Source organism: Pan paniscus, chromosome 5 (genome assembly GCF_029289425.2).
Source record: "Pan paniscus chromosome 5, NHGRI_mPanPan1-v2.0_pri, whole genome shotgun sequence".
NCBI classification, from domain to species: Eukaryota; Metazoa; Chordata; class Mammalia; order Primates; family Hominidae; genus Pan; species Pan paniscus.
In genome coordinates, this window is record NC_073254.2 from 162,724,878 (window position 1) to 162,752,424 (window position 27,547).

The following is a 27,547-nucleotide window of genomic DNA, read 5'->3' on the forward strand; positions in this document are numbered from 1 at the left end:
AAAGCAAATAGGTACATTGTAAATCCACAAATTTGAGATTTTTATAGTGAAAATACTAATAGGTTTTGACTTTTAATGAGCTTCTGCTCTTATTATTAAAAAGATTCTACTCATTCTAATAAAAGAACTGTGATTTGTGGGTATCTTCTGATATATTTTAGTTGATTCTTAGCTTCAGCCACCTTAGCAAAAGAAAGAAGAGGTTTCCCCAGTGGAATTTCAGATAAGTATGCATACTGCAAGAGAGGCAGAGGAAAAATGATAATTTGCTTTATTCATGAATCTGTTCAGATGCAACGTATGCTGCCCAGGCCCATGCTGAGGTTTGGATAAGTCTATTCCTAGGGCCCGCACCTTGGTGACCACTATCTGTTCTAATCAGATAATCTATGGAAGCCAATGACTGTCTTCTCACTTGTTAAAAGCATTCACACTCAGGATGGGCAGAGCCTAGCAATTAAAAGCACAGATGGTATGTTGCTAGTATCAAAATTACTTTAGAAACAAAATTGGGAAATTAAAATGTAAAGCAACACATAAGAACTAGACACCTCAAGCATGTAATTGTATATTTATTTCTCTTTTTAAAGAACACTCCTTAATGTAATTCAATATACAAACTTGGTTTCACAGAATTATAATCCACTATATAGCACAAAGATAACCCAGATTGTATGTGTGCGTGCACACATGTGCGTGCCTGTGCACATGTTGCTGTACCCCTCCCTCTCTTTCACTCTTCTGGACCTACAAAGGCTCTTCCCACCTTCAACACTAACCAAAAGCCATTGTGACTATTTCATACAACAGACATCCTCCCACGAGTTCTTTGCCCTTGAAAGATTCTTTTCCCCATTCCCCCTGAGATAGCCAGGAGTGTGACACTCTTCCCCTATGAAAAAGGGTAAGGTGACCTCCCCTAACACAGATGTTAACCCTGTTCCCATGTAAACTGGCTGACAGGAAGAGCTGGGGAGCAGGTCTCCATCCCCTTTTCCCCCTTCCACACCCAACCCTCAGAGTCCAAGTGCGACCCTCTGTGTAGCCTTAGTTCCAGTCACCATCCTGTGTAGCAAGAACTAAGGAGATTGCTAAGCCCAGGTCTTCTCCATGAGCAGCGCACAGCACTGCCTGCCAAGCCACCGGGCCGGCCGATAACCAAGCTCTACACAGTCCCATGTGCTTTGTCACCTTAATTTTTTAAAGACACCTAGCATAGGTCTGTGGCAACCTAGTGTCCAACTGAGTTACATAAAATTGTACCAGTGATGCACTTGTACATATTTACATGGGGTGGAATGTTTTCCCATATTTTTAGATGAGTATATAGATCAACATGTTCACATAAGACCAAATACTTTTAATATTATTTATAACTGATTTATAAAGCTTTGAAAAAACTCACAATAGCACATTGTTTACTTTAATGCTTTACGGTACTATCATTTTAAAATCACAATCAGCACTTAAGTTATAGTCAATCCAGCAAACAAGAGACAAAAAAATATACAAGAGTTAAGAACTGACTGATACATCCTTTATCTTTTTTTAACTAATGCATAAGTGCAGAATAAGATACTCTAGTTTAAATATCTTGTTTACAATGTACATTTTTGTTCTAGTTACGCAACAGTAAATCCCATGCTTCACATAGAAAAGCAATCCACAACATTAAGAAAAAATGTACAATTTATGAAACAAAGTAAATAAATATTAGTATTACAGAATCAGAGCTGTACATAAAAGCTGTTCAGTTTTAATCATATAAAAATATGTTTTAGTGCAACCTCACATATATATTGATGCTGTTTTGCTTTACATCATTTAGATCCAAGTGTCCAAAAAAGGAAAGAAATTACATTTATTACAAAGCAGATACACAAATTCTAAAATATGTACAAATTACTGCTAAAAAATGCTTATAAGAATATAAGCAAAGTAAAGAAAAGGCACAAACATCTGTACAATTTTAAAAGTACCAGACCCAATAGGTTAATTTCAAATTTTGTTTTGGTCAGGCTCATGATGACTCGTTAATTTACCTAATTCTTTTGATATAACAAAAGTATATATAATAGCAAACTACTGTAACTTAGGACAGGCATGCTATAAACTGGATTACCTCCATTTCTAGAAAAACAAAAACAAAAAAATGGGAAAATGTGGAAATGAAAGTCTCCATGCATCATAGATCAATGTAGCTGACTCTTTTCTGATGAAGGATCTTTGCTTTCCTCTGTGCTTGAAGATAATTCCTTGCTGCTGTGAAAGTCCAACTGCTTGTCATCCACACAACTCTTGCTGTAAAACGTGGAGTGAGCTAATGGAGTCTGTGATGTACCAAAATTGTCCTTTTCACCATCATGCAAGTCAGGGTGGGTGGCTGAGGTACAGGGCTGACCTGGCTCAGGTCTACTAAAGTGTCTAATGCTAACATGTGCACTTCCCAGGGGGTTCTGGTGGGGCTCCTGCACCCGCGCTGGCTGATCTGGCCCGAGCAGAGCTGCCTCTTCCGTGGCAATCCGGAGAGAGGCAATGGCTTTTGTACAAGTCTGTATATTTTCCTCCTGTTCCCGCTCTGTTGCGTTCAGGCTGTCTTCCGAAGTGCTCTGTTTCATCAGTAGCCGAGGAGAGGAGGGAGTGCTAGGCGGACCAGATGACTGCAAAGCGTGAGGACCTCGCTTCTCATGCTGCTTAGAAAGCACATAGGGGTCCTTGGAGAAGGACTCCCCTGACGCGCCTTTCTTCTCCTCAAAGCCCTCCATTGGCAGGGGCAATGTGGGTGAAGGATGTAAACTGGAAAGGGCTGGCGGCATGGAGTGAACCATCTGGATCCCACCAACGGGCACCATGGGGATAGGGGCTCGCACTTGTTGCTGAGAGTGGAGTGGAAGATGACTGAAGACATAGTCATTAGGACCCTCAGGGAAAAGGCTGGAGCCTGGATGTTCATAAGCACCTTCTTGGTCTCCATAGAGACTGAAGTAAGGAACCTGAGGTAATCCTCTTCTTAAATTCTGCGCAGAGAAACAAAGAGAGCACAAAATTCAGAGCCTGCTACGCTTCATTCTTAGGTCAAGCTATTGGATTCATTCACTCACCCATTCACATATTCACTACCTAGAGAGGCTTCAATACCTAATTCTTTGATCAAGTTTTCCTATTTCAAGACAAAAGAGATTTCTCTGTTGTCTTTTATAATCCTTGAATAAAGGCGTCGGCCTGTGAAAAGTTGCTTTTGTTTTTAAACAGCAAGGTGATAAAGCAGTCAGGGTGTTTTCCATTGGATACAGAGACACATTTCAGCTCTGTTTTTTTCACAAGAGATAATGAAAATAAATTAATGGATAATTGGCAAAAAAAAAGTTTACTGAGCAAAAAACACTAATAAACATTAATAATATTTTTTTTAATTCAAAAGGAAATAAAAAGATTACCATCTGTTGCTATACTGGACAGATTTTTAATATTTTTCTTAAGTGTTGATGAGTATATAATTGGAATGACAAGTCTGAAAATTGGCTTTTTAAAAAAGTTTTCCACAGAACAGATGACAAAATGGTGGTGAGGATCCACAAACTGTTTCCTCCAATGTGTAAGACATTGGTCTAAAGGAATGCAGTCCTGCTAAGAGATACTCAATGCAGAAGGCCAGCTTCTCCAGCCAATAACAAACCAAGTCCATTTAAGTCTTACATCAATAATAATTTTTTAAAGGAAACTATCCATCGTAGAAGTAGTTAACATTATTTCAGACAGTTAACAACTTATATTCAACTCTATACTGTGAACCAAAGATGACTGCATCTTAATTCTTTTGTTTCTATTATCATTTCCACCTCAATATCTTCTTGGCAATCAATGAATTAAGGATGCTTAAAATGTTCAGCCAGAATTTCAGATTTCATAGTCCTAGTCCTAAAAATGGAGAATTTATTTTCTATACTGTTTCTGTAGTGAAATACAGCTTAGATTGTCAGATTATCAGGTTGTAATATTATCATATTTTAATTACTGTGATTCATTCTTTAATGGATTGTCATCTAAAAAGGACTTCATTTATTTTTCTATTTTTTGAGAACCAAAGATAGATAGATAGATATAAACCCGTACAGTATGGTAGTAGTCCAGGATAGAGCCAAAGAAACTGTTCTATTTCAAGAGTTTCAGTTCTAAAACTCAAGGTATGCTCTGTAGCATTAAAGATTCATCCAGTTCTATCTAGATTATGATTTCTGCTACTCTCTAAGATGCTTAGCCCTTACCCTTCTCTGTGATATATCATACGCAAGCTGGAAATATGGGTTCTCCTGAAAGTGTGAGTGAAACGGTGCAATCATTAACACTGTCGTTACCACGACCTCATAAGCTGGGAAAGGTGGGAATTTTACGGTATGAGAATCACTTAAATTCTGCACATAGACAAAATCCCCCTTGTATTTAATCAGGTTTGGAAAAGGCATGCCTCCTTCATCAAACACCAGTTTGGGAGGAAGACCTGTAATGCCTACAGTAACAATCTTTGAAGATAATCAAGTATGTTTTCTTTTAATCACAGCAATCACAGATTCAAAGTTTAAAATAAAACCGAGCTTGGTTATTTTTCTGTTTTACTTCTGGCTGCTATTCCATGACCTCCATTGCATACAACCAGTCAGAATGTGGATCTGTGGGGAAACCAAGGAAGTGGAACAGAAGTCAGAGAGAGAGAGAGAGAGAGAGAGATGTCCCATTATGTAAACTGACTTGAGATCCCCAAATCCAGGCTGACAAATGGAGTCACGAATTGTCCTCTAAAACTACAATAATACTCAGCATGTTCTAAATCCAATAAAATCTTATTAGTGCTACTAATGAAAGTTTCAAATTCAGCCCTTCACTGATTTTAACCACAGAGCTACGTGTACAAGTAGAATTTCTACCATGTGGCCACTTCCACTGCTCCAAGCCCCACCAGGCATTTCTACACATCCTCTCTCCTCTCATTCACCCCTTCTTCATCCTCCAAAGAAACTCCCAATAAGTTTTCTCTACTTTGGTTTTTACTCCATTTGCAATCCTATTGTTTTGCAATTTGGGCCTTATAAATGTGGTGGACAAATTTCCATCTTGCTTAAATCTCAGTAAGAAAAATTTTGTCATGGAAAAACAAACAGTGAATTCAAATGTAGATTATGTTAAGTGTAAGTGCATATATATGTATAGACACATATACACATATGTACAAATGTACATACACAGATATCTATATATACATCTATACGCCATATACCAGATCTATTACCCTACGCATCTCTTCAACAGTATGGCAGTAGGGACCTCTAGATGCAAATGATGAGAGGGAGATAGAAGAGCAAGAGCCTCCTTGGGGGCAGCAGGGAGCAGAGAAGGAGAAGTGACCCATTTGTGCTCAGTCACTGGCTGGGGCTGCAGGGAGAGCATGGCCTTGGCTTAAAAACAGTCCTGTCCTGAAGGTGCTGACATGCCAGCAGGAGGCTGTCTGCCCACTACATTCCTTACAGCTGAATGGCACGTTCTTTCAGGAACAAAAATCTGCATGGGCCACCTCCCTGGCTGCCAGAAACAAATTAAAAAACTGTGGTCAAGAGGTTAAGTGACTCGCCCAAGATCACACAGATAACAAGGGATAGGAATGAATGTTGACTGTTTCCCTAGACACAATCTTCATCTACACTACATACTGAGGGCCTGGACACACCTTTGTTTCTCTTCCTGCTACCTATCTACAAAAGCTTTAAAATGGAAAAGGAAATTTATTTATCAAAAAAAAAAGATAAGGCCACAGCCATAATATTATTTCATCCTCAACCTCGAACCATGCGTAGTAGACCGTCAAAAATTCACTAAATACTGAATAAATGGATAAAAGATACCTTATCTATCTATCTATCTATCTATCTATCTATCTATCTATCTATCTATCTATCCGTCCATCCATCCGTCTTAAAATTAAAACTAACAGGGGCACTGGGGCAAAAACGACAGGGTAGCAGGAAGTCTCTTGCTCTTCTACCTCCTTCTCATCATTTGTGTCTAGAGCTCCTTACTGCCACACTGTTGAAGAGATGAGTGGGGTAATAGAACTGGTATATAGATGTATATATAGATGTCTGTGTAGGTACATTTGTACATATGTGTATATGTGTGTATACATGTATATGCACATACACTTAACACAATCTGCATTTGAATTCATTCATTTCTTCCAAACCTGTGTTGGCTATGATCACCATTACTCCAAACGCAGCCAGAATATGACTGGGCTGTAAGGTCCCTTCACACCACAGTCAGTGTCCTGTGGTGTGAGAAAGCATAAAGTGGGCAGTGCTTGGGACGAACTGTCCCTACATCAGGGAGGATTCCCAGATCTGTTCCCTCATACCATGTGAACAAGGCAGCAGGCTATACATCCTCTAAAGAGAATTAAACTGGGTAACAGGCCAAAAGCATCATAAATGATAAAGTTTAATAACACTATGAAATATACCCATGATCAGCCATGTGCGATGGCTCACACCTGTAATCCCAGCACTTTGGGAGGCCGAGGCAGGCGGATCATGAGGTCAAGAAATCGACACCATCCTGGCCAACATGGTGAAACCACGTTTCTACTAAAAATACAAAAATTAGCTGGGTGTGGTGGCACGTGCCTATAGGCCCAGCTGCTTGGGAGGCTGAAGCAGGAGAATTGCTTGAACCCAGGAGGTGGAGGTTGCAGTAAGCCAAGGTCGTGCCACTGCACTCCAGCCTGGCGACAGAGCGAGACTCCATCTCAAAATAATAATAATAATAATACCCATGATCAGATATTTAAAAAAAAATGAAACAGAACAAAAACACATCAAAAAACTGGTACAAACTCAGTGACTAATAAAACTCATCTCTCTCCAACTTTCTGGGCATATATCTAAAAATCAGATGAACTCCCTTAGTCCACTCTTCCAATTCCTTTGCCTAACTTGACTGTGGGTTGCTATAAATTTTTACAACCACAGCATGTTTGCAATAAAGGCTTACTTTTTCTGACTGAAGAATCGCATGTTTGCAGTTGACTGAACATGCACCACTGTTTCACAAATGCCACACTCTCAATCCACCTGGCCAATGCTAGAACACAAGCTGCAGGGATGGCAGGGAGAGGCTCATCTAACACACTCTGCCAGCATCACTGCGTGTATACCAGAGAAAGCATGTGTCATCCCAGACTTGGTATCCCATGATCCAGGAGATTTACAGTTCTCTATTCGTGCTGCAATGGCATAAACTGCAGAAGATCCCTTTTTCCTACTTTTGCTAAGGCACCAAAACCTGTGGAAATGTATCTCTTTTTCTTATTAGCTTGCTAATTTGTTAGCTTGGTAAACAACATCCCAATTGCTATATATGTTTCTGCAGGAATTGCTTCATCAAGATGAAGTTGGTACCAGACTTGTGAAAAGATGGTGCTGGGGATGGGGACAGGAATGCAGCAGCTTTCCTAAAGTGAAAAAATGACAGGCTGAGCTCAGGATTCAGGGTAGTGGAAGGTGATGAGAGGGAGAAAATTGGCTGCCAGGGCAGTGATAAAACAGAGCTGGGAGCTGGCAGTGTCTCCTCTGGCTGTGAAGGATGGTGCTGATGCACTTGACACAGAGATCCGGAGCAAGGGAGTACAACAAAGAGTAGAAACCAGGAAATCAAAACACATTCAAGGCAGACAGATTCCAAAGGTATCATGCCTCTGTCTATGCTAAGTGCATGCTTTATTCATTTTTTAAAATCCTACACAAACTGAAAGAGACATCACGGTCTACTGAGCCGTGGAATTAGGCAGGACAGGTGCTTTTATATGAATTTGTATTAAACCTACTGCTTAAATGTAATCCATGGTGGTTACTGTTATCTTCACTTATAATGAAGGCACATCATAGAAATCTCTGCACATTCTCACTTAGCTCTCCTGATTTCCCGTTCTCCCTGGGCCCCCGCTTCCACTGAGCAAGTGCACTTGATAGTAGTAATGGCAAGAAAAGCAGACAGGCTCATGTCTTTGATTTATAAACATGCCGAGTGTGTAATTCTCTCCTCTCCCTGGCCCTGACCAGTTTCACATGTCCACTCACGATGGGCAAGGTAGAGTTTATTAAAAAAAGAAGTTTTTGAGGCCAGGCGCAGTGGCTCATGCCTGTAATCCTAGCACTTTGGGAGGCCGAGGCAGGCAGACCACTTGAGTTCAGGAGTTCAAGACCAGCCTGGCCAACATGGTGAAACCCTGCCTCTACCAATAAATACAAAAATTAGCCAGGTGTGGTGATACACGCCTGTAGTCCCAGCTTCTCGGGAGGCTGAGATGGGAGAATCGCTTCAACCTGGGAGGCGGAGGTTGTAGTGAGCCAAAGTCGTGCCACTGCACTCCAGCCTGGGTGAAAGAGTGAGAACTTGTCTCAAAAAAAATAAATAAAATAAAAATTTAAAAAATAAAAGTTTTTGAAAGTCAAGGTTAACAGCTGAATCAGAATCCTTACCTGGTGATGAGTTATATAAGTGATGCCTAAATGTCCCTGTGAGTGTATGTCCATGCAGTCATGGCATTCTAAAGGTTCATCTTTTTTACTTACAAAAAGGCTTCAGCTTATGTCTATCATCAGTTAAGTTTAGAAAGCCTTCAGAAAGGCCTCACCTGTTCCCACTGGGAATGCACTGCTGCTCTGATGCAATACTACACTTTAGGTAATGCCACAGCCATGTTACTGACAATAGCATATGACAAAAATGTCTCCCCGCTATTTTCATTAGCGAGATTCACTCCACCCATGACAGATACCCATGTTCTACTAAATTTCACACCACTGCATTATCAGGAGGACCAATGTGCTTCCACTTATGTATTAGAAAGAAAAGTGGATAATACTTACAGGAGGCCCCAATACAATTGGCTCTGCTTGCAAATACTGTCCCATGGACAATGGTGGGTTATGGTATAAAGCCCTTCTGGGAGATGGCGCTCTTATTGTGGTCATGTATCTTCTCTCTCTTCTAGGAGACAGGTCTCTTCTTGCTGTGATATCTTTCCCAGGAGACACTGGCCTCCTTGGAGACAAATGCCTTCTTGGTGAAACATCTCTTTGGGACATCTCTCTTCTCAATGCAGCTTCCTTTCTTGGTGAAAGATGTCTCATGGGTGACAGATCTCTCCTAGGTGATAAATGTCTCCTGGGAGATAAATCTCCTTTGGGTATCAGATACCTCTTTGGTGAATTATCTCGACAGGGTGAAGAATCATATCCTGGAGAGGAATGGTGGCTTGAGGGTGAGAAGTCCCTGGGAGAGGAGCTTGGCTCTGAAGGTAGCATGCACTCCTCATCCATACAACTAGGTATGTCCAATCTGTCTTTGTCTGGTTCTGAGTCCGTACTTTTGCTCTGGAATAGCCTCTGGTATTCTGTCATCTGGGTATCTTCACATGAATCACTGGGTGTCATAAGCTGAGTAACTCGAATACTTGGCAAAGTAACCAAATAGCTGATCAACGAAGAATGTCCCAGGGAACTATCTGAAGGAACCCCGTGGGGTACGGCGCCAACATTCACAGGCAAGGAGGAGAATCTAGGAGGCTGAGGACTGGTGCTTCTTGATCTTGTTTTTGGTGTTAAATCTCCCTGGTCATCAAAGTCATCTTCATCTTCATCATCATCATCATTATCATCTCCATCCTCACCATCTGATTCCTCGGCATCTGAGAACTGATGATCAGTTGAAATGCTGGACATGCTATGCTTCTCTGCTGCTTTGTGCAAATCTTCCATATTTTCTGAAACAATTAAACAAAGATAATGGAGATCAAGATCCAAATGTCAAGGTTAGGATCTTATTTAAGCCTCATTTCTTTCTAAATGCTTTTCCCAATCCCTAGTGCCCACAGATAGTTATGTCTGAAAACGCCTATAACATGAGGCACTTACCTCTGTGACCCTGCGTTCATTCTATCTTCTTGTATATCTATTTGTTTTCATGCCCAACTTATAAGAAAGATTCCATAGTAGGACCTTATATCTCAGACATCATCCCACTCACAGAAAACTCTCAACAAATGAGCATGGACAATGTTAATTATGATGCTAGAGGAGAAAGAAAGGCAACAACCTGTCTCTGCAAGCTCAGGTACAAACGTATGTCTAAGTGATGTATCTCAGGAGGTCTGGCCAACCTTAATGATGTTTGTTTGCTTGTTTATTTGTTTTCCTACTGGGTTTCTTCTTAACTTGAATAATAATACATTAAAATGCTTTTCAAATTTCCCAAAAAGCCTCATAAAATCTAATTTGCTATCACAAAGCAAGTGCAATTCTATTCCCTTCATAGAAGGCTCTAAATATAAGTATTTTCATAGTAAGGCCTTTTTTGCCCTCGGAGTCAAAACTGAAATGCATTTCTTCTCAGTAGATTTCAAGCAATTCAATGTGTCAGTTTTATTTTCTATATTTAGTATTTAATAAAATGAAAAGTGATCACTTTTTAAAAATATCTAAACTTATTTTACCACCTCAGCCACAGAGCTCCACTGTGCATAATGAAGAGGTCTGTCAACTCATTTATGACATACACACCTGCTTCCTCAGTCTCTGTATCATCCACCGATGTCATTGAGACTCCCAATTCCAGGCATTTTTTCATGTGTGCTTTAGATTTCATATGCTTCGTTAGGTTTCCTTGAAAATGTAGCAAAAAAAAGAGAGAAATTAATTGGTTGTCAAATTAATAACTGCTGATAGCTGCTCCAAATTCAATGTGAAATGAACTAATTTTATTAAATTCATCATGTAACACAGATTTGTTTCTACCCACTACCCCTTGTTTCAACCTTAAGAAGAATAATCTGGTCTTTGAAGATATCAATCCCTGAGAGCTTTGGCCCAATCTCAGATATTCTTTATTCTAGAAGATATGTGGAAGTCCAGGCTCACATCTTTTCAAGAGTAGGCTCAAAGCAAGACTAGAAATCCCAGGCTTTTCTGCCTGAGAAGGGACCTCATATCTACCCAAATGCACCAGCCTCCTGGGACTCCACATAAACAGGAAACGCAATCTGGCCACACACCTCAGAGATACTTCAGAATGAAATATTCTCAACACACCCACTGGGCCCCTGACCTTCTGGCACTGATCAGGTACAGAGTAACCTCCAAGGATCTTCACCGTTCAGAAGAAAAATACATACAAACTAATGTGAGGGCCAACCTTGTCAGTGCTCTGAAAGATCCATACAAATAATTAGCTAACTACTCATAGGGAGCATTATTCCCAGTATTTAGCATCTACCTGTCTGGCATATGTTAGCAAAAGTTATGACAGCAATTCCTAAAATTCTGGAGCAGCAACATTCCCTCTTTACTTATCTTCAGGCTCCTATCACACTAACAAAAAAGAAAGGTTTCATGCTGAATATGTTATAACGATAATGGCATATACAATTATATGTGTATATGCATGTGTGGATATAAATTATATCTATAATTTGTATAACTGCTTTATGAAATGTGAGAAATTTTGAAAACATTGTTCCAATCCTCTTGACCCAGGATCTATAGAAGAATGCACACACACACACGCACACACACACACATACATATAAATTATATGCCATATAACTTATCAAAAGAGATTCAGGAACTAATTCAGTTGTAAGGCGCCTTTACATCACTTCAGTGAAAATAGCCATAATGTTATCTGTGCCCTTGACAACGCTTTAGCAATGTACCAACAAATACTTTAAGAGAAGGCTCTGTGAAATCTCCGTGGAAACTCAGCCTGCTAGCACAGTTTATTCCTCTGGTAGGGGTGTTCAGCTTGCTGTTCATGTAATATATGAGCCACAGTTAAAACTGGGACACTGTTGTTTATTATTTTACTCATATTGCTTTATTATTTACTTACTGTTTATATACTTATAAATTTTACATGCTGTTTTGAATAATTCCAAACATAGAAATATTTCCAGGCCCCCATTCCTCTTATTTATCAAAACTTATATCTACCATTTTTTAAAGAGCCCAAAAATGTTATAGACATATCAAGAATGCTTAAATCTAGAAAATTAATGAAATGTATCTATAAATTAATAAAAATCATCACTTGTGCCAGAGTGCAAGTACGCTATGGATGTGTATAGGTATAGATGCTAAGCATATCGGGATAGTTTATTTAGATTTTAGTATGTATGTCTTTCTCCTACATTTTTCTCTCCATTCCAAGGATAGTCAGGCTTTAGACTCCCATCTTCAGAATAGGTCTGTAGCTAGAAATCTGGATCTGAAACAATTCTACCATGGCTTTAGTTTGTTAAAGTCATGAGCTGCAGAAGTAATGTATAAGGACAAGGAGAGGGAAGGAGAGTGGCGGGGGAGGCCCCTGAAGAAGTGGCACAGACAAGGAGAAGGGATTGGTCGTGCAAGGGCGTTCCATCTGTGCTCAGACGACAATGTGGGTTTGGACAACAGGCATTTCAGTCGGAGGTGAAAACTGGCAGGGTTTCCCAGGATGTTTTGCTCAGTTTAAGATTCTGAGACATTTGCACATTCCCAAAGGGTGACAAGGAAACTCCAATAATGACCAAGAATAAATTATTTCCTTCAGGAGATGATGATTCAGAGGCAGACTTAATTTGATTTTTAAAAATATCTAGAGATGTGTCATTTCTTCATCCAGTTTTTCACACAACTATACCTGCAGCAAACTCATATGCCCAGTGAAGATATGTATCATTCGTAATGACTATTGAATTGCAATATTCCCTGAAATCAAAGTTTTTATTTTCTTATCTCCTAGGGAATCTCTTAGTAAAGTTCTGTATAAAAGGCTTGATTGTGCAGAGGTGAGTGGTATTTAAAAGGCCATATGTTTATTTTTTGAGACACAAATGAACACATACTTTTTTCAGCTTCAAATGAGGCAATTCTATTACACAGATCTTTTTAATAAAAGAGAAACAGATATGTTGAGAGGCTACCCATTTACACTTCTAGCAATTTAGGATTTTCAGCTATAAAAGAATATAGGTATACATTTCTCTACCAAAGATAATTTTACTTGGTATTTCTTTTTCTTGAATGAGCAGATTAATCAATATGAAAATTTAAAGTGTTGAGGCACATTTATAGTGCCTATAGTATCCACTAAACCTAAGGTAAAACACACTTCTGCAAAAGTCGAACAACCTCTAATTCACTACTGTTTGTATTCTGAGACTACCAGACTTATGAACATTTTGATAATATTATAAAAAATAAAAATATAACCGAAGCAACTTCCTTGAGTAAAATATTTTTACATAAATCTACCTGTTAAAAACAGATTTTAAAAAAAATTTTAAGGCAAGTCCTAGTTTTACAAGACTAACAGTTATGTACTGAGAATCAGAAATTGTCTCTGTGCTGATAAAAACAGGGAACACAAGCTATCAAATTTCTATGCATAATTAATGCAACTGTGGATGAAGGCACCCACCTGGGAGTGTGTGGGTCTCTACATTATTTATAATCTTGAAACTGACCAAGAGCACATGTTTTCTTCCCAGCTGCTGCCTTGCTTCTCTAATACCACTGCATGTGCAGGATTTCAATACTGGTGTAAATATTATCTAGACCACATAACATTTCCAACATGAAGTAATAGCTATCCAGACAATTTGTAGCCACTTCCTTTGGAGACAACTGGCTTGGACCTATGTCTACTGCTCTTAATTAAGTCATAAAAGGAGCCTCACAGTCTCACATACATCCTTTGATCACTTACTTGAGGGAGAAAATATATTTCGTGGAATCATATTTTCACAAACAAACCATCTTTATTGTTGATGAAGGTTAGTTATAAAATAGCATTCAGAAATCTAAGTAGCCATAGAGAAGTATGTTTCCTCTCAAAAAAATCAGACTTGTACCTTTCGTTTTGAAGGCAAAGTTACATAACTTGCATACATAAGGCCGAACATCAGTATGGGTACGGATGTGTTTTTTGAGCATGCTTGGCTTCTTACAGCGAATCCCACATTCTTCACAAATGTACTTTCCCCGGCCACGTCCTCTGACATATACATAATCTTCATTCGATTTGTACCTGTTTTAAAAAGAGGGAATCCAGTGTGTTTTCAAATATTCTTAGCATGCTATATATTAAAGCAAAAGCTAATCATTTGCATGGCAAACTTTTATGAGGGTCTTTTGCAGACAATTATTCAACTTTACTTCTACGAAGCCTGTGAAATTTATGCAGTAAATGGCTGAAAGAACTAGATAATAGATTTGGCACTGTAAACAAAATGTAATGCTCCATGGAATTCAAAATGGAATTGGCTTCACTATTACATGTGAATTTATAGAGTTGGGAAGTAGATGTTCAAAATGACTTATGTAAACCTCAAAGAGCTGCAGAGCTTTGGACTGGATTCTAGTATGGCCTCCAATCAAGGGACATACAAAAAGCATACCAACATGTTCATCATGTATCTTTTGTTAACATTACATCATCTAAGATGTACATGTACAAACATACAACCCTCTAAATTTGCTAAATTAAGTATAACTGATAATAGAATTCTTCATTGCAAGTTCCTACTCTATTTTTACAATCCTGGCACGAGAGTGCCTCAGAAATTTCTAGTTTACACAGGGTGAGCTCAGCTCACCAACTGTTGTCTACAGATTTGATCTGCTCTTCCCAAAGACCATGAATCTGTAATAATGTGGAGTCTAAATTTCAACTAGCTTCTTCAAGGTAGTTACATAATGAAAACTAGAGATTCTATTTTTAATCAAATTTGCATTTGTTTCCAGAAGGGTTTCATAGAGATGTTTGAAAGGATATCTGAGGTCATCTTGCTTAATCAAATCGGCTAGAAAAACAGTCTTAGGTATTTTCTTTGATAATCAAGGGAAGAAATCTACCCAATGCTCAACCATTCCATTTTAGAATACAATAAAACATAATTTGTCATAAGATATAGTAGTATTATACGGACTAATTCAATGACTGCCATTATCTCTTAAGTCAAAGCTAGGCTAGAATTTTGGGTCTAATGTTATTTTTGGAAAGACGCTCCATTTGGGGAGTTCTTTTCATAACTTCCAAAGGTAAACTGACATGCAAAATGCCCTAATCCACTGTGGATTTAGTTAAAGGCACTAAATTTACAGTTTTTTTTACATTCTAAGAGCATTGCAAACTTCCTCATTTTATCCTAGCTAATCCAAAAACAGGAATAAAGGCAAGTTTAACTTCAGTCATCCAATCTATTGAAATAATTTTAAGAAAGGAAATCCATCCACATATTTAAACAGCAACTCTGTTATGGATTCACATCTAATCTTAACGTTATCTACTTTTTGGTCAGTACCAATCCAGATGAGAGTTAAGTAGAAACTATTCAAAACTATGAATAATCAATTTTGCATGTCTTCCGTTCCTTTAAATTTCCCCCCTTTTACCAGGAATTTTGACTTCCACTTGTTCTTCAAAATTATTTTGAATTTTATCTTTGTCTTTTGCAATAAAGTAGAAAAAACCCTAAAGATGCAAATGTCTTTCACCTTTAAATTTCACTATTCTCTGCCCCTAACTAGATGAAATTGCTTAAGACATATAGACTAAAACAAATACTTTTGTACAAAGCTAATTTTCTTCAAGGAAGGATACTTCAAGCTTACTATAGCCTGCCATCATAGTGATGGGAAATGCATTTTATCATCAAGCAGTATAATTTTATTTTCAATGTCTTAGCTGATTAACTTGCTTCCAGAATGAAAATACAGTAAAATTCTGTATAAAATATAATGATGTATTAGAGAAACTGGTATAAATAAAATATCATACAACAGTTCTACAGGCCCATGAATCTACTTGATAAGGTAATTGATGGATTTTGAAAAATATTCAAAGCTGTGTTTAACTAAATTATTGAATTTATTATTAAACCTATCAGTTAGACAATATACACTTACAATTTTGGTCAGTAATACTTTTTATTTTTTTAGCTATCACTTTGCAATTGCCAAAATAAGAGGAGGTAACACAAGGTTTGGAAAAAACACTTGGTCACCACTGGGCAGAAATTGGGCCACAGATTAAGAAGTAATGGGACACAACCCATAAAACGGGGCAATTAAAGGAGGAGGAAATGAAATATGGGCACAATCCTTTTGGATCACCAAAACACAGCAATAAAATGTTCACATACGCTTTTTCACTTGTGTCCTTCGTTAGTGGAGATGGGCTCCCCAAAGCATACAGTAATTGTGGAGTTCTCGCTAATCTATTGGTGCAAGTACACTGCTATGAAGGCTGCTGAATGTGAGAGGGTTGATTCAGTCACAGGGACCTCTCAGTCTCTGAGGAGAGATAAAATCTATATTTCTCTCGTTTGTGTTAAAAGATGGGGGATGTCAAAAAAATATCAAGACAAGCTTCATGACTACATACAATTGTGGTTTTAGTGGTGAAAATGCTAGATATCCAAAGAGGGCAAAACCTAAGGGAGAACCAAATAGAATAATCCATCTCCAAACCGGTAATGCTAGGTGAGAAATGGATATTTCATCTCACTGAACATTCCACATTTTATAGTCAAACAAGTAACATTATTTCCTCCAAATATAATTGGAATAAAGTCATGCCCATGAAGATATGTAAATAATAGATTTGTTGTAGAGATAAGGCTAATTACATCATAATCTCCAAAATGTGTTTAGCACGCTTCAAAAATTTTAAATTTTAAAAGCATAAGTGTAGGCTTTTCCTTCTATGTGACTGGATGAAAGATACATTTCTATCAAAATCTAAAACAAGACATTACATATGTGTAATTTTTCTTAACTATACAAATAACAAAGTCTTTGAACCTTATTACTTGAGTTTCTATGACTCAGGACTCAAGATTTGAAAAGAAATTCCTAAATACAGAGAAAGTGTCATACACCAGAGAAGACTGAGAAGGCAAGACAACTGAGTGCAATGTGGTACCCTGACTTGGATCCTGGGACAGAAAAGGATATTGATGGAACTGGTGAAATCCCATTAAAGCCTCTAGTTTAGATAATAAGAAAAACAAACAAACAAATTAACTAGTTCTGAAGATTATACATGATTGTGCATGATCTGATTTTTGTAAGCATAGAATAAAAATATGTCTGTCAATAAAACAAATACCTATAAAATAATCAAAGAATGAACAAACTTAGATGACATCAAGTGTCCACCAATTTAGTAGATTTCATAATAAATTAGAGGGGTGAAAATTTAAGGAAGAGGCTTGAATGATATCCATTAGGGACATTTTCTTGCAAAGCAAATCCCAAAAGCAAGGGCATGAACTTATGATCTATTACCAGCCAGAGTTCAGAACTGTGAATAGAAAAGGAATTTATTTTCAGCTTCCAACCAGATTAGACAGTACCTTTTCCATGCAGACATTCTGGACCATTTACTCTGACCTATAACTGCACATTTTACATTTGCACTTTGTTTCCTTACCCTCCTTCAAATATTTTAATTCGGATTGGCTCAGTTTGTTTGGATCCAATATCTTTATCTCCATGAATATCTCCTTTCCCTCTTTCCTTTAAGATATTTCCCACTAGTTTCCTTTCTAGTTTGCTGCCAAATAAAAAGGACGCATCAGGTTTCATCTGTAAGACAAGAAGAGAGAATCATTTCACATGCTTTCTCCAAGACACAGGAGCCCCTATGTCCCACTCTTCCATAATCTCTGAAAATGAGCCTAAATTCTGTACTAAAAGGCCAGGAACTAGTTATATAAAATAAGGGCCACTAGGGATAAAATCAGATAAGAATGACAGTTTCCACTGAATAAATTCAACATTCTGTTACAGCTATATATAATAAGTACATATATTATATATAAAAATATATAGATACACATATACACTCAGCACTCTGTGCAATGCTAATACTTAAAAGACACATTCTATGTTTTGAAGTAGCAATGAAAACAATCTATATTAATTAAGGAAGTAGTCTCAAAAATTATTGAGGGAAAATGGTAACTGATAAAAGTGAAAACATATTTTTAAATCCTCTATTTGCCTCCTTATTAATTTAGCAGAAATTTCAAAATTCCCCTTAATATTTTTATAATTTTACATGGAAGGCATTGATGGTTCTTGTAGGAATAAACCAGCCAGCAACTTGGAAAAATAAGTTTTGAAGGAGACAGATGTCTCGTCAATGAGAGTAAGCCCTGCAGCATTTGCAAAGCTCGGTCCTCCTTCTTCGTCTTTCCTTTCAGCCTCCACTCCCTGCTCTATGGCCCACTTCACAATTCCCTGAATTCCTCACATCCAGAGAAAATTAGACCTGCTAGGTCACTCACAAAGGTCAGAAGGAAAATAACCCATGGGAATTAATCCCAGTGGTAGGATTTCATGGCACCCAAATTTTTAAATTTTAAAAGCATAAATGTAGGCTTTTTCTTCTGAAAATGGACCATGCCTGAGACCTCAGAACCAAGTGCAGTCAGTGGCTTCTTCCACTCCTAAGGCCAGACTTTCTGAAAACGCCCCCACTCTGACCTTCATTTTACTTGTATTTTTTTTTTTTTTTAGGCCTTATATCCTTCACTATGTAGTTTGCTCAGCAATCAAATCCACAATACAAAGTTCTTCCTAAAACAGTATTTGTTACCTGAGTAAACTGCTTCCAAGCACTTGATGATGTAAGCTTGCCGGTTCCAGGCCTATGCATAGCAGCCAGAGTATAAATTTCTGCAGTGATTTTTTGCTTGGACCTCAGAAGAGCCAGCGTGGTCTTGGTGTTCAATCCTGATGGGTTTGGATTACAGGAACTAATGCACCATGAAGCATAAACCGAGGATTTGAAGGTGGCCTGTTGCACATAATTGGGTTTTGTATAATTCAAGAAGCACCAACTCACAGTAGTTGTTGTCCGCAGACTGGGGAACTGAAGAATCTGCTGGAAATCTGCCATGTCCGTGAGAAGAAGAGTTGAGTCTGCCACGTTCCCGCTGGGGGCAGAGGCCATGCGGACCAGCATGCCAACAGGCCGCTTGTGGCCCTTCCCTTCCTCTTCCAGCTGACCATCTCCTGCTGGTAATGAAGAACTCTGTGGGCTCATGCTCATGTCCGATGCCGTCTCATCGATATCTAATTCATCTGAAGATTCTTTGCTTTCAGAAGGCCCACTGGACTTCTGCCCCGGAAGTGGTGCCCGGGAACCGGAAAGCATCTCCTTGCTGGGCGGGAATGGCTCCCTGGAAGACGGGCTAACAGAAGGATAGTCTTGAGATGAGGAGGGCGACAGCGAGGAGAAGGAAGATGACCCTGACTGCAAGCCATCTTTTGGCTCAGAAGCACATCCTTGTCGAACCAGCTGGGGTTTCTGGGGGCGGGAGAGGTCCTTTTTGATGTCTGAGTTGGTCAGCTCCACAGCACTAAGCTCCTCCACAATCTGTCCGTACATCTTTTCTTCTTTGACCCTTTTCTGCTGCTTGGTTTCCATGAAGAGCTCCAAGCTACTGGCTGGAGAAAGCATTCGCTTGCTACCTCCCAGGGTGGCCACGCTGTCAGAGGTGGAAGGTAAACACAAGGGGATGGAGGATTCTAAGCCGAGGGGCAAAGTCTGAGGTGCTTTCCAAATGGGGTACTTCTCCAAGCCCGCATGCTGCCCCAGCACCTGGGCAATGTTGAATCCTATCCCTTGCATGGCTGCGTTGGTGACCAGTGTCCTTTGGGTCATATTCTCATCGACTTTGCATATGACAATGGCAGGGCTATTCTGCCCAAGTATCTGAGAAATGCTTGTGTACATGACACTTCCATAGGATGGTACGTGCGTCTGGATCCGAACAGGAACCACTGTTCCTGGGAGGGACTGCAAAGGCCCAGCATTTGCCGAGGCAAAATCTTCTTGAAGAACCTGCTCAGAGGGCGTTTCAGTTGACTTACTGCTCTGGTCTGATGGAAACTTTGGAAGAAGGTTCTTTGGGTGTAGCCCTGATGCTCCTGAATAACATGGGTAGGTCTGCTCTTTCGTGTGTGCGTACTCAGCAGGTTTCTTTCCAGTGTGCTCTGCCACATGCTCTAAGGGATAGCTCGTATGGATTTCTGTCTGAAAAGAGGGCTTGCCATAGCTCTTCTGAGGGTGCTGAGCAAAGGGATGTGGGAAATGTGCCTGCCACCAGGGAGGCTGCTGAGCTGGTAAATGAACCATACAAACTGTAGGATACTGAAACTGAAACAAGGCATTCTGGATTGGAGAAAATGGAATTGTCTCTTGATGTGGAAATAAGTGTGGCTGTTCAGGTAAGTGCTTGCTTGTCATATAGGATGTTGGTTGGATCAAGGGATTTCTCAAAGATTCCTGACTGTCCATGTGCATGATCTGTGGCTGGGCCAGGTGCAGTGGCCCCGAGCTCAGCGGGGGACAAGGACCCGCCACCTGCTTCCCTGGGTCCTCTTGCTGAAGAGGAGGCAGCACAGCAGGCGGGCCATGGTGCCACCCGGACCGGAGGCCAGCATGCAGGTGCTCCAGCTGCTCTTGCTTCACGCTCTGATCCATGCCAACCTCGCCCTGGGAGATTTCTGGGGAGCCACTGAAGGAAGCTTGCCGCACCAGAAAGCATTTCTTCCTCTCCCTGGACGGTGATACCGTGGAGGCTGCTGCTCCCGACACAGGAGCATGGGACAGATTCCCATAATCAAATGATTTGCTCCGAACTTCTGGGACTTCCGCTGGGTGAGGACAAGGCATCTGCTCTGATGAGCAGCGTCGCATCTCTTTCTGGTGGTGATGGCCTGGGACAGACAATGAGTATGAACCAGCAGGGACAGTCAGAAACTCTGAATGCTTCCCAAACTCATCCTGCTTAGGAAGTGCAGAAAGCTTACTGGTTTCTTCTCTTTCAAAAGACATGGAGAAACTGGAGCTGTGGGACAAGTTGCTTTCTTGGCTGGGGCTGCGGGAGAGGCCTGTGCCTGTGGATTCAAAGCTGGACTCCCCTGAGGAGTGCTCCATATCTGCAAGTCGCAGACGCTTCTTTTTGGGTGGCAACTTCTCCGCGGGGAGCTGGGAAAGGGTCTCACTTCTCTGGGGCCACTGAAATTCTTCCACAGGCTTCTCTGGCTCTTTGCTCTGGGCTTCCTTCTCCTTCTCAGGTTTATCAGGCTCCTCGGTCACTCGAATCTCAGGAACCTGGATGTTGTGTTGCCGAACTAGCCTGGGCTGTGTGTGATAGGACTGCTGCTGCACCTGCTGAGATGGAGAGGGTTTCCCCCCACTTTCTGCACCATCCCCAGGTGGAGCCCACTCAGGACTCACTGGGGCTTCTGAAATCTCACTGTCACAAGTCTCTGAAGGGGAAGGGGCTTTATCCTGTGTGCAAGCCACAAGTTCGGCTGACTCAGATCTTTCAAATGAATTGGGTCGGCTCAGTGAGTTGGTGTGCTGAATCACAGAAATCACATTTCCAGGAGGTTTCCTGCCCCCTAGGTCTGACATCTTGTCTGAATCAATGGCTGAAGGTGACTCCTCTGACACAACAGATGGACTTCCAGGCTGCAGTTGGGGCCGACATGGGTCAAAGCGTTCCGTGTGACCATGAGAAAGGTTTTCGTGTCCAGCCATGGCAAATCCACTCCTGACTCCTTCCTGCATCTGCAGTTTGGGGTCATAATCGGAAGCCATGATGCCCACGGGAGTGCTTACAATGCTGCTGCAGATCATGGGCGTGTCCTCTTCATCCCCTACGCTCTTCTCTTTCCGGCGTTTCCTGTTTTCACAGGTAGTTCCAAACATGCTTGGTACTCCCTGCAATGGCACCACGGGATCCATGAAATATTCTCCACCATGCTTTAAAGAACTCAAGCAGGAAATGTCCCTGTAGTTTTGCTTTGGTGTTTCAGAGTCCTCCCACTTCTTATAGGGTTTCCGACAGACATCATAGTCATACCCAACCCTGTCCCCAGGAGACAATTTCTTTTCCTTCAGGGATGAACTGCTGATACCCTTCAACATCCTGCCATGGTGCTCGACTTCCACGTGGCCCTCCTGTACCGAAGGCAGTTCAAATGCCGCTTGTCTTCTTAGCATGCGCTGAGGGGGTATGCCCACGGTCCCTGGATAGAATACATCGTCGGAACCAGTCATCCTTTCATCAAATGAGTGACTTCCTCTCAAAGAAGGAGGAATAGTTAGATTAGTTGCTGAAGAAGTTGGCATTGAGTTGCTTCTAATAAGCGGTGAAGAGTCTACAGGAGCTTCTAAGAGAACCGGGTTGCTGCCTTGGAAGTTTGCTGGATAAAGTTTTCCTTCGTTCCTGATAGATGATGGAATAATCTGGGGTTGTCTGGACTCACTGTTGAACTTAGTGGATTTCAGCATGCTCGTTTGACTGGGGTCGACATCTCCCTTGCTTGGGATCAGCTGTGAAACAGGATCTTCAAACATCTTGACATCTAACCTGGTGTTAACGTGAGGTAATGGTTCCATTATGCCCTTCCTACCCATTGCGGCACGCTCCTGACTTGTGGTTGTAACACTGAGTGCATTTCTTGGACTAAGCCGACAGTATTTTCCAAAGATGATTTCTTCATAAGACTTTGCATTTGTGTTGGGAGGGCTTATTTGCTGCTCAGCACTTTCTGAGCGAGAAAAGTAACCAGAATCAGTGCTTCCTTTACTGTGCGGGCTCAGAAGGTTGAGCGATGGCTCAGAATCTTGTCCTTTTTTCTCTGACAGTCTTAGTGCAAGTTTCTGTTTGACTGTGTGCGAATCATCAGCCTTAGTATTTAAAGATGGATTTGGTAGCATATCAGGGCCAATATACTGAGAGCTTTCATTAGGGAGAGGAATCCCACTTTTAGGGATAATCAAAATCGGCACCTTCATTGGACCTCCCAATGATTCTTCCAATGACCCATGATAGCCGCCTCTGCTGGCAATGTCCAGTGGGATGGGTGGACCAGGACTCATTTTGTCAGAAGCCTCGGCAAATAAAGAACTCTCCTCATCTGTGTCTGTACTCTGTTCACCATCTGAATGTATTTCTGCTTCTACATCAATAAAACCAGCCTCTAGGTCCAATTTAGATACAGCTGACTCTGTGAAAGGTACTAATCCTGCCTTAATTGCATGGGCATGTGACTTCCTGTGCTTGTACAAATTGCTCTTTGTCTTGAAAGAGAAACCACAAGGTATACATGGATATGGCCGCTCCCCAGTATGGGACCTGATGTGTTTTTTCAGTACACTAGGTTTGGCACACGCTCTGCTGCAGTAAGGGCAAATGTACTTGCCAGGCTTTTTGGGTTTGTGCTCTTTCTTGTGAGCCTCTTCTGCCTGTTCGATACTTTTCTGGGAGTATTGGCTATAAGCAGGGTTCAGACTTGAAATCTTTTTTCTAGGATAACCACCACTGTGGCCATGTATAGGAAAAGGAAATAAGTCCTCAGAGGCAACGGATGGCAAAGGGCCAGGGAAAAGCCACGGAGGACCTTCGAGGCTCTGATGTGGCTTGGTGCTGTGCATGACCCCCTGTGGCAATGAGTGCTGAGGGAAAGAGAGTGAGTGTTGGCATGAGTAAGGACTCGGACGATGCGGTGGATATTGCTTCTCTGCGACTTGCTGCACCACTTCACTAGGGGAGGCCAGTTTCCCAGAACCAAACAGTTGTGCTGATGCTGTGTTTCCGATTTGCTCAGGCTCTATTTGTGATTGCCGCTGTCCTTCATGACTGCCAAAAGTGCTCATCTTAATAACAGCTGATTGTTCCTGTCTCCATCTACCTGATGCTTTATCAGTTTCTCCAGACCTTGAGGTAGCTTTTTGTCCTAGAGCTGTGTCCCCAGTGTCCATTTTGTTACACAAGGTCTTAAGTGCTAGTTCCCCTGAAAGCGGTGCAGACTCATGGAGTGTCTCCAAAGCTGTGCTTCTTAAAGCTTGGTTGCTTCCATGTTCCAGGGTGTCTGCAAACTTGCTGATTGCTCCTTCTCTTTGGAACCTTCCACACGCACACCACAGTCGATGGGCATTAGCTAGTAATGTCCTTGGACCAGGGCTATAACACAGTTCTCTCCATTGTAGAAACGTCCATCCAAAAGCTAAGTGCAAATCTATAAAGATTTCTTATGGCATTTGAAAATTTTCAACTAGGATGAAATTGGGATGATGAATAGTCTAGGAGAAACTTTGCCCATCAACTAGAGCAAAGTTCAATTGCCAGTTTCACTAAGATAAAATGATCTGAAGAAAAAGAAAATACAAAGAGATTGTCATAACAGTTTCAAATAAGAAACCAAAAAAAAAAAAACCTAACTAACCAACCAGAAATTAGATAAATTTGAAATGTTTTTTACTCCAAGGAATTATTTTTATTGAGATTACATTAATTCCACAATTAAAATATATTAATTTCAAACTCAGCATTAAGTCATGAACATAAGTCTCTTCCGTGTTTGAATTTTGGTCACTCTTTTAAATACTTTTTAACTTTAGAAAACCATTTGAAGGAAAATCCTTGATGGATATTATCTACAAAAGTATAAGGTTTTAGAAAGCCCCATTAAAAAAAAATAGAGCTATTCCTAACCAAGTTTTATGACTTGTATGCCAAAGTGTATTACATATCTCTATATAGAGATATGTTTTATAGCTTAATACAAACAATATGTGGCCAGGCATGGTGGCTCACGCCTGTAATCCCAGCATTTGGGGAGGCTGAGGCAGGTGGATCACGAGGTCAAGAGACTGAAACCATCCTGGCCAAAATGGTGAAACCCCGTCTCTACAAAAATACAAAAATTAGCTGGGTGTGGTGGCATGCACCTGTAGTCCCAGCTACTCGGGAGGCTAAGGGAGGGGAATTGCTTGAACCCGGGAGGCAGAGGTTGCAGTGAGCTGACATCATGTCACTGCACTGCAGCCTGGCGACAGAGCGAGACTCCATCTCAAAAAAAAAACCATATATATAGTTACATATTAATATAAAATATAAACATAACATAGTATACATATAAGCATACATATATAAAATACATGTTTTATAAAATACATAATTCATAAAGTATTATATATTACTATAAAGTATAACTATATTTTACAGCTTAAAATCAGTGATTAGTAAAATGACATCAAGGCTATAAGAATTAGATGTCACAGAACTTTGGAAAAGATAAAAGGGTGCATCTAAACAAAACAATTATAAAGTCTTCTTAATATAGAAAACAAAGCATATTTCTAGGACAGTTTAAAAACGAAATGATTACCTGAACAGTTTAGAGTTCTTATGGGCATGATTGTCCTGACGCTTCCTGGATACAAAATAAATGCAGTTAGGAAAAATTGTTCCATTAAACCTTACCATTGATATATACAAATACAAATTCCAATTTCCAGTTCATTATATAAAGGGTTCACAATGCTATGTACCCTAAAACGAAAGCAAGAAACTGCTTCAGAAAGCATTACACCAGAAGAGTAAACCTTACACTGACACTGTGACTCAAAAATAACTCAGAGAAAATATTATAAAAACATCATAGTAATATTTTCTAAGACATAAGATTATTATATATGAAACATCTTAGTTATTTAAATGTAATCAGCCTAGTTCTAATTCCCTAGATATTAAAAGTTGAGATACAGGCGTTTTTTGTTTTGTTTTTTTTTGAGATAGAGTCTCACTCTGGTGCCCAGGCTGGAGTACAGTGGTGCAATCACTGCTCACTGCAGCCTCGACCTCTCTGAGCTCAGGCGATCCTCCCACCTCAGGCTCCCAAGTAACTGGGACTAAAGGCATGCACCACTACATCCATCTAATTTTTGTATTTTGTTGTAGAGATGAGCTCTTGCCATATTGCCCAGGCTTGTCTCAAACTCCTGGGCTCAAGCAATCTGCCCATCTTGGCCTCCCAAAGCGTTAGGATTATAGGTGTGAGCCACCTCGCCTGGATGAAAATAGTGGGTTTTTTTTTTTTTCTGATAGGTTTGAATGTTTATGTTTAAAAGAATAAATTTCCCTTTTAGGAAATTTACATCATAGCAAAGTGAAGGAGTCCTCTAGATGATGGCGTATGGCTCAGGAAAACTTGACGACTAAGTAATCGTTCAATTTTAAGTGAATACTCAACTTCCTTAGGGGAGTGTTCAATGAGGTACCCAGAGGATTCTGAGAACTTCAATGATAAACTGTATCTACTGTCATAGAACCTCAGATGTTTCCTTGATAGGCAATGTGTCCGTTTATCAAAATAAAAAAGATCATACACATTGACCTAGAAATTCCACTGCTGGAAATATATCCTTACAGGTGTACTTGCACAAGCGCACACCAATATATATGTACAAGAACCGCTTAAATAAATTATGGCTCAATGATAAAACTGAGGCATTTAAAATAAATAAAGTACAGCTATAAGTACCAATATAGAAACTTGTTCAGGGGATAGTAACATTAAATGCAAGAAAAGCTTATTGCACCCTAGTACGAAGACACATTGTTAATCCTATGGGTGAAAAAGAGGAACAGTTGATCAACAGAAAATTCCTGTGAGGATGCCAGGCAGCATTGGCACCAGCCTGACCAACATAGAGAAACCCTGTTTCTACTAAAAATATAAAAAATTAGCCAGGCGTGGTGGTGCATGCCTGTAATCCCAGCTACTTGGGAGGCTGAGGCAGGAGAATTGTTTGGACCCGGGAGGCAGAGGTTGCAGTGAGCCAAGATCGAGCCATTGCATTCCAGCCTGGGCAACAAGAGCAAAACTCCATCTCAAAAAAAAAAAAAAAAAAAAAAAAGTGGAACCTGGGATTCAGAGGAAGAGGAAAGAAAGGATTTTTACCTTTCACCTCATGACTTTCAGTAAGTTTAATTTTTGTTTATTTTTCTTAACATGAGCATGTTTATCTTTTTAAATAAAACACTAGTTAATAATTTTTTAAAATGCTACCATGCAGATGTACTGCAGATTCCTAAAGCGAAACTCAAATAGTAGTCTTACTTCCATGGGCAATTTTCTCCCTAACATCGAATTTGACTGTGATGATGATGATGACAGAAGTTGCACTTTGACAGGGGAAAAGCACCCGGAAATTCCCACAGGAACGGTAAGTCTTTTGGGTGAGAAATCAGTAGCCCCCAGATATTTGTAGTAAGACATCTGTACTCAAAGATTCCTTCTGTTAATGGCCATGAAGCCTAAGAGATTTGTAAAGCAGCAGTCAAAATACTAAACAAAGATATTAATCTCAGTTTGCTAAGAAGTTTTGCTATTGGATTTAATTTTTTGCTGTGCGATAATTTTCTTTAGCATCCCTCTGCAGGAATGAGGCAAAAACTGAAACACAAATGATAGTCTCATAATATTCCAATGCAAATTTCCTTGTGTCAATTCCAGGAACCAAGCTAACAAGAAGAAGACACAATGTTGAATCTAAATTAGCTGACTGGGTTTAATTAACTAAATATTTAAGGTTCATGTAGACACAACCTCTGCCAGACTTGTAGAGGTAAATAAATACCCTCTAA

General features: G+C 40.1%; 1 protein-coding gene across 13 annotated transcripts in view; it reads right to left on the bottom strand.

Moving 5' to 3' along the window:
- Positions 1-554: 554 nt before the first annotated feature.
- The window catches only part of HIVEP2 (HIVEP zinc finger 2), a 194,825-nt gene continuing 167,832 nt past the window's right edge, over positions 555-27,547 (bottom strand). For all 13 annotated transcript variants that reach the window (XM_063605485.1, XM_063605479.1, XM_063605482.1 and 10 more), the window contains 7 exons: positions 25,287-25,331; positions 18,691-24,264; positions 17,521-17,675; positions 13,937-14,112; positions 10,608-10,709; positions 8,916-9,811; positions 555-3,017 (listed from right to left, as the gene is read on the bottom strand). In XM_063605485.1, the coding sequence (XP_063461555.1) occupies positions 2,193-3,017; positions 8,916-9,811; positions 10,608-10,709; positions 13,937-14,112; positions 17,521-17,675; positions 18,691-23,877 (7,341 nt within the window). In that variant the 5' untranslated portion in view covers positions 23,878-24,264; positions 25,287-25,331 and the 3' untranslated portion in view covers positions 555-2,192. The remainder of the gene's footprint in view (positions 3,018-8,915; positions 9,812-10,607; positions 10,710-13,936; positions 14,113-17,520; positions 17,676-18,690; positions 24,265-25,286; positions 25,332-27,547) is intronic.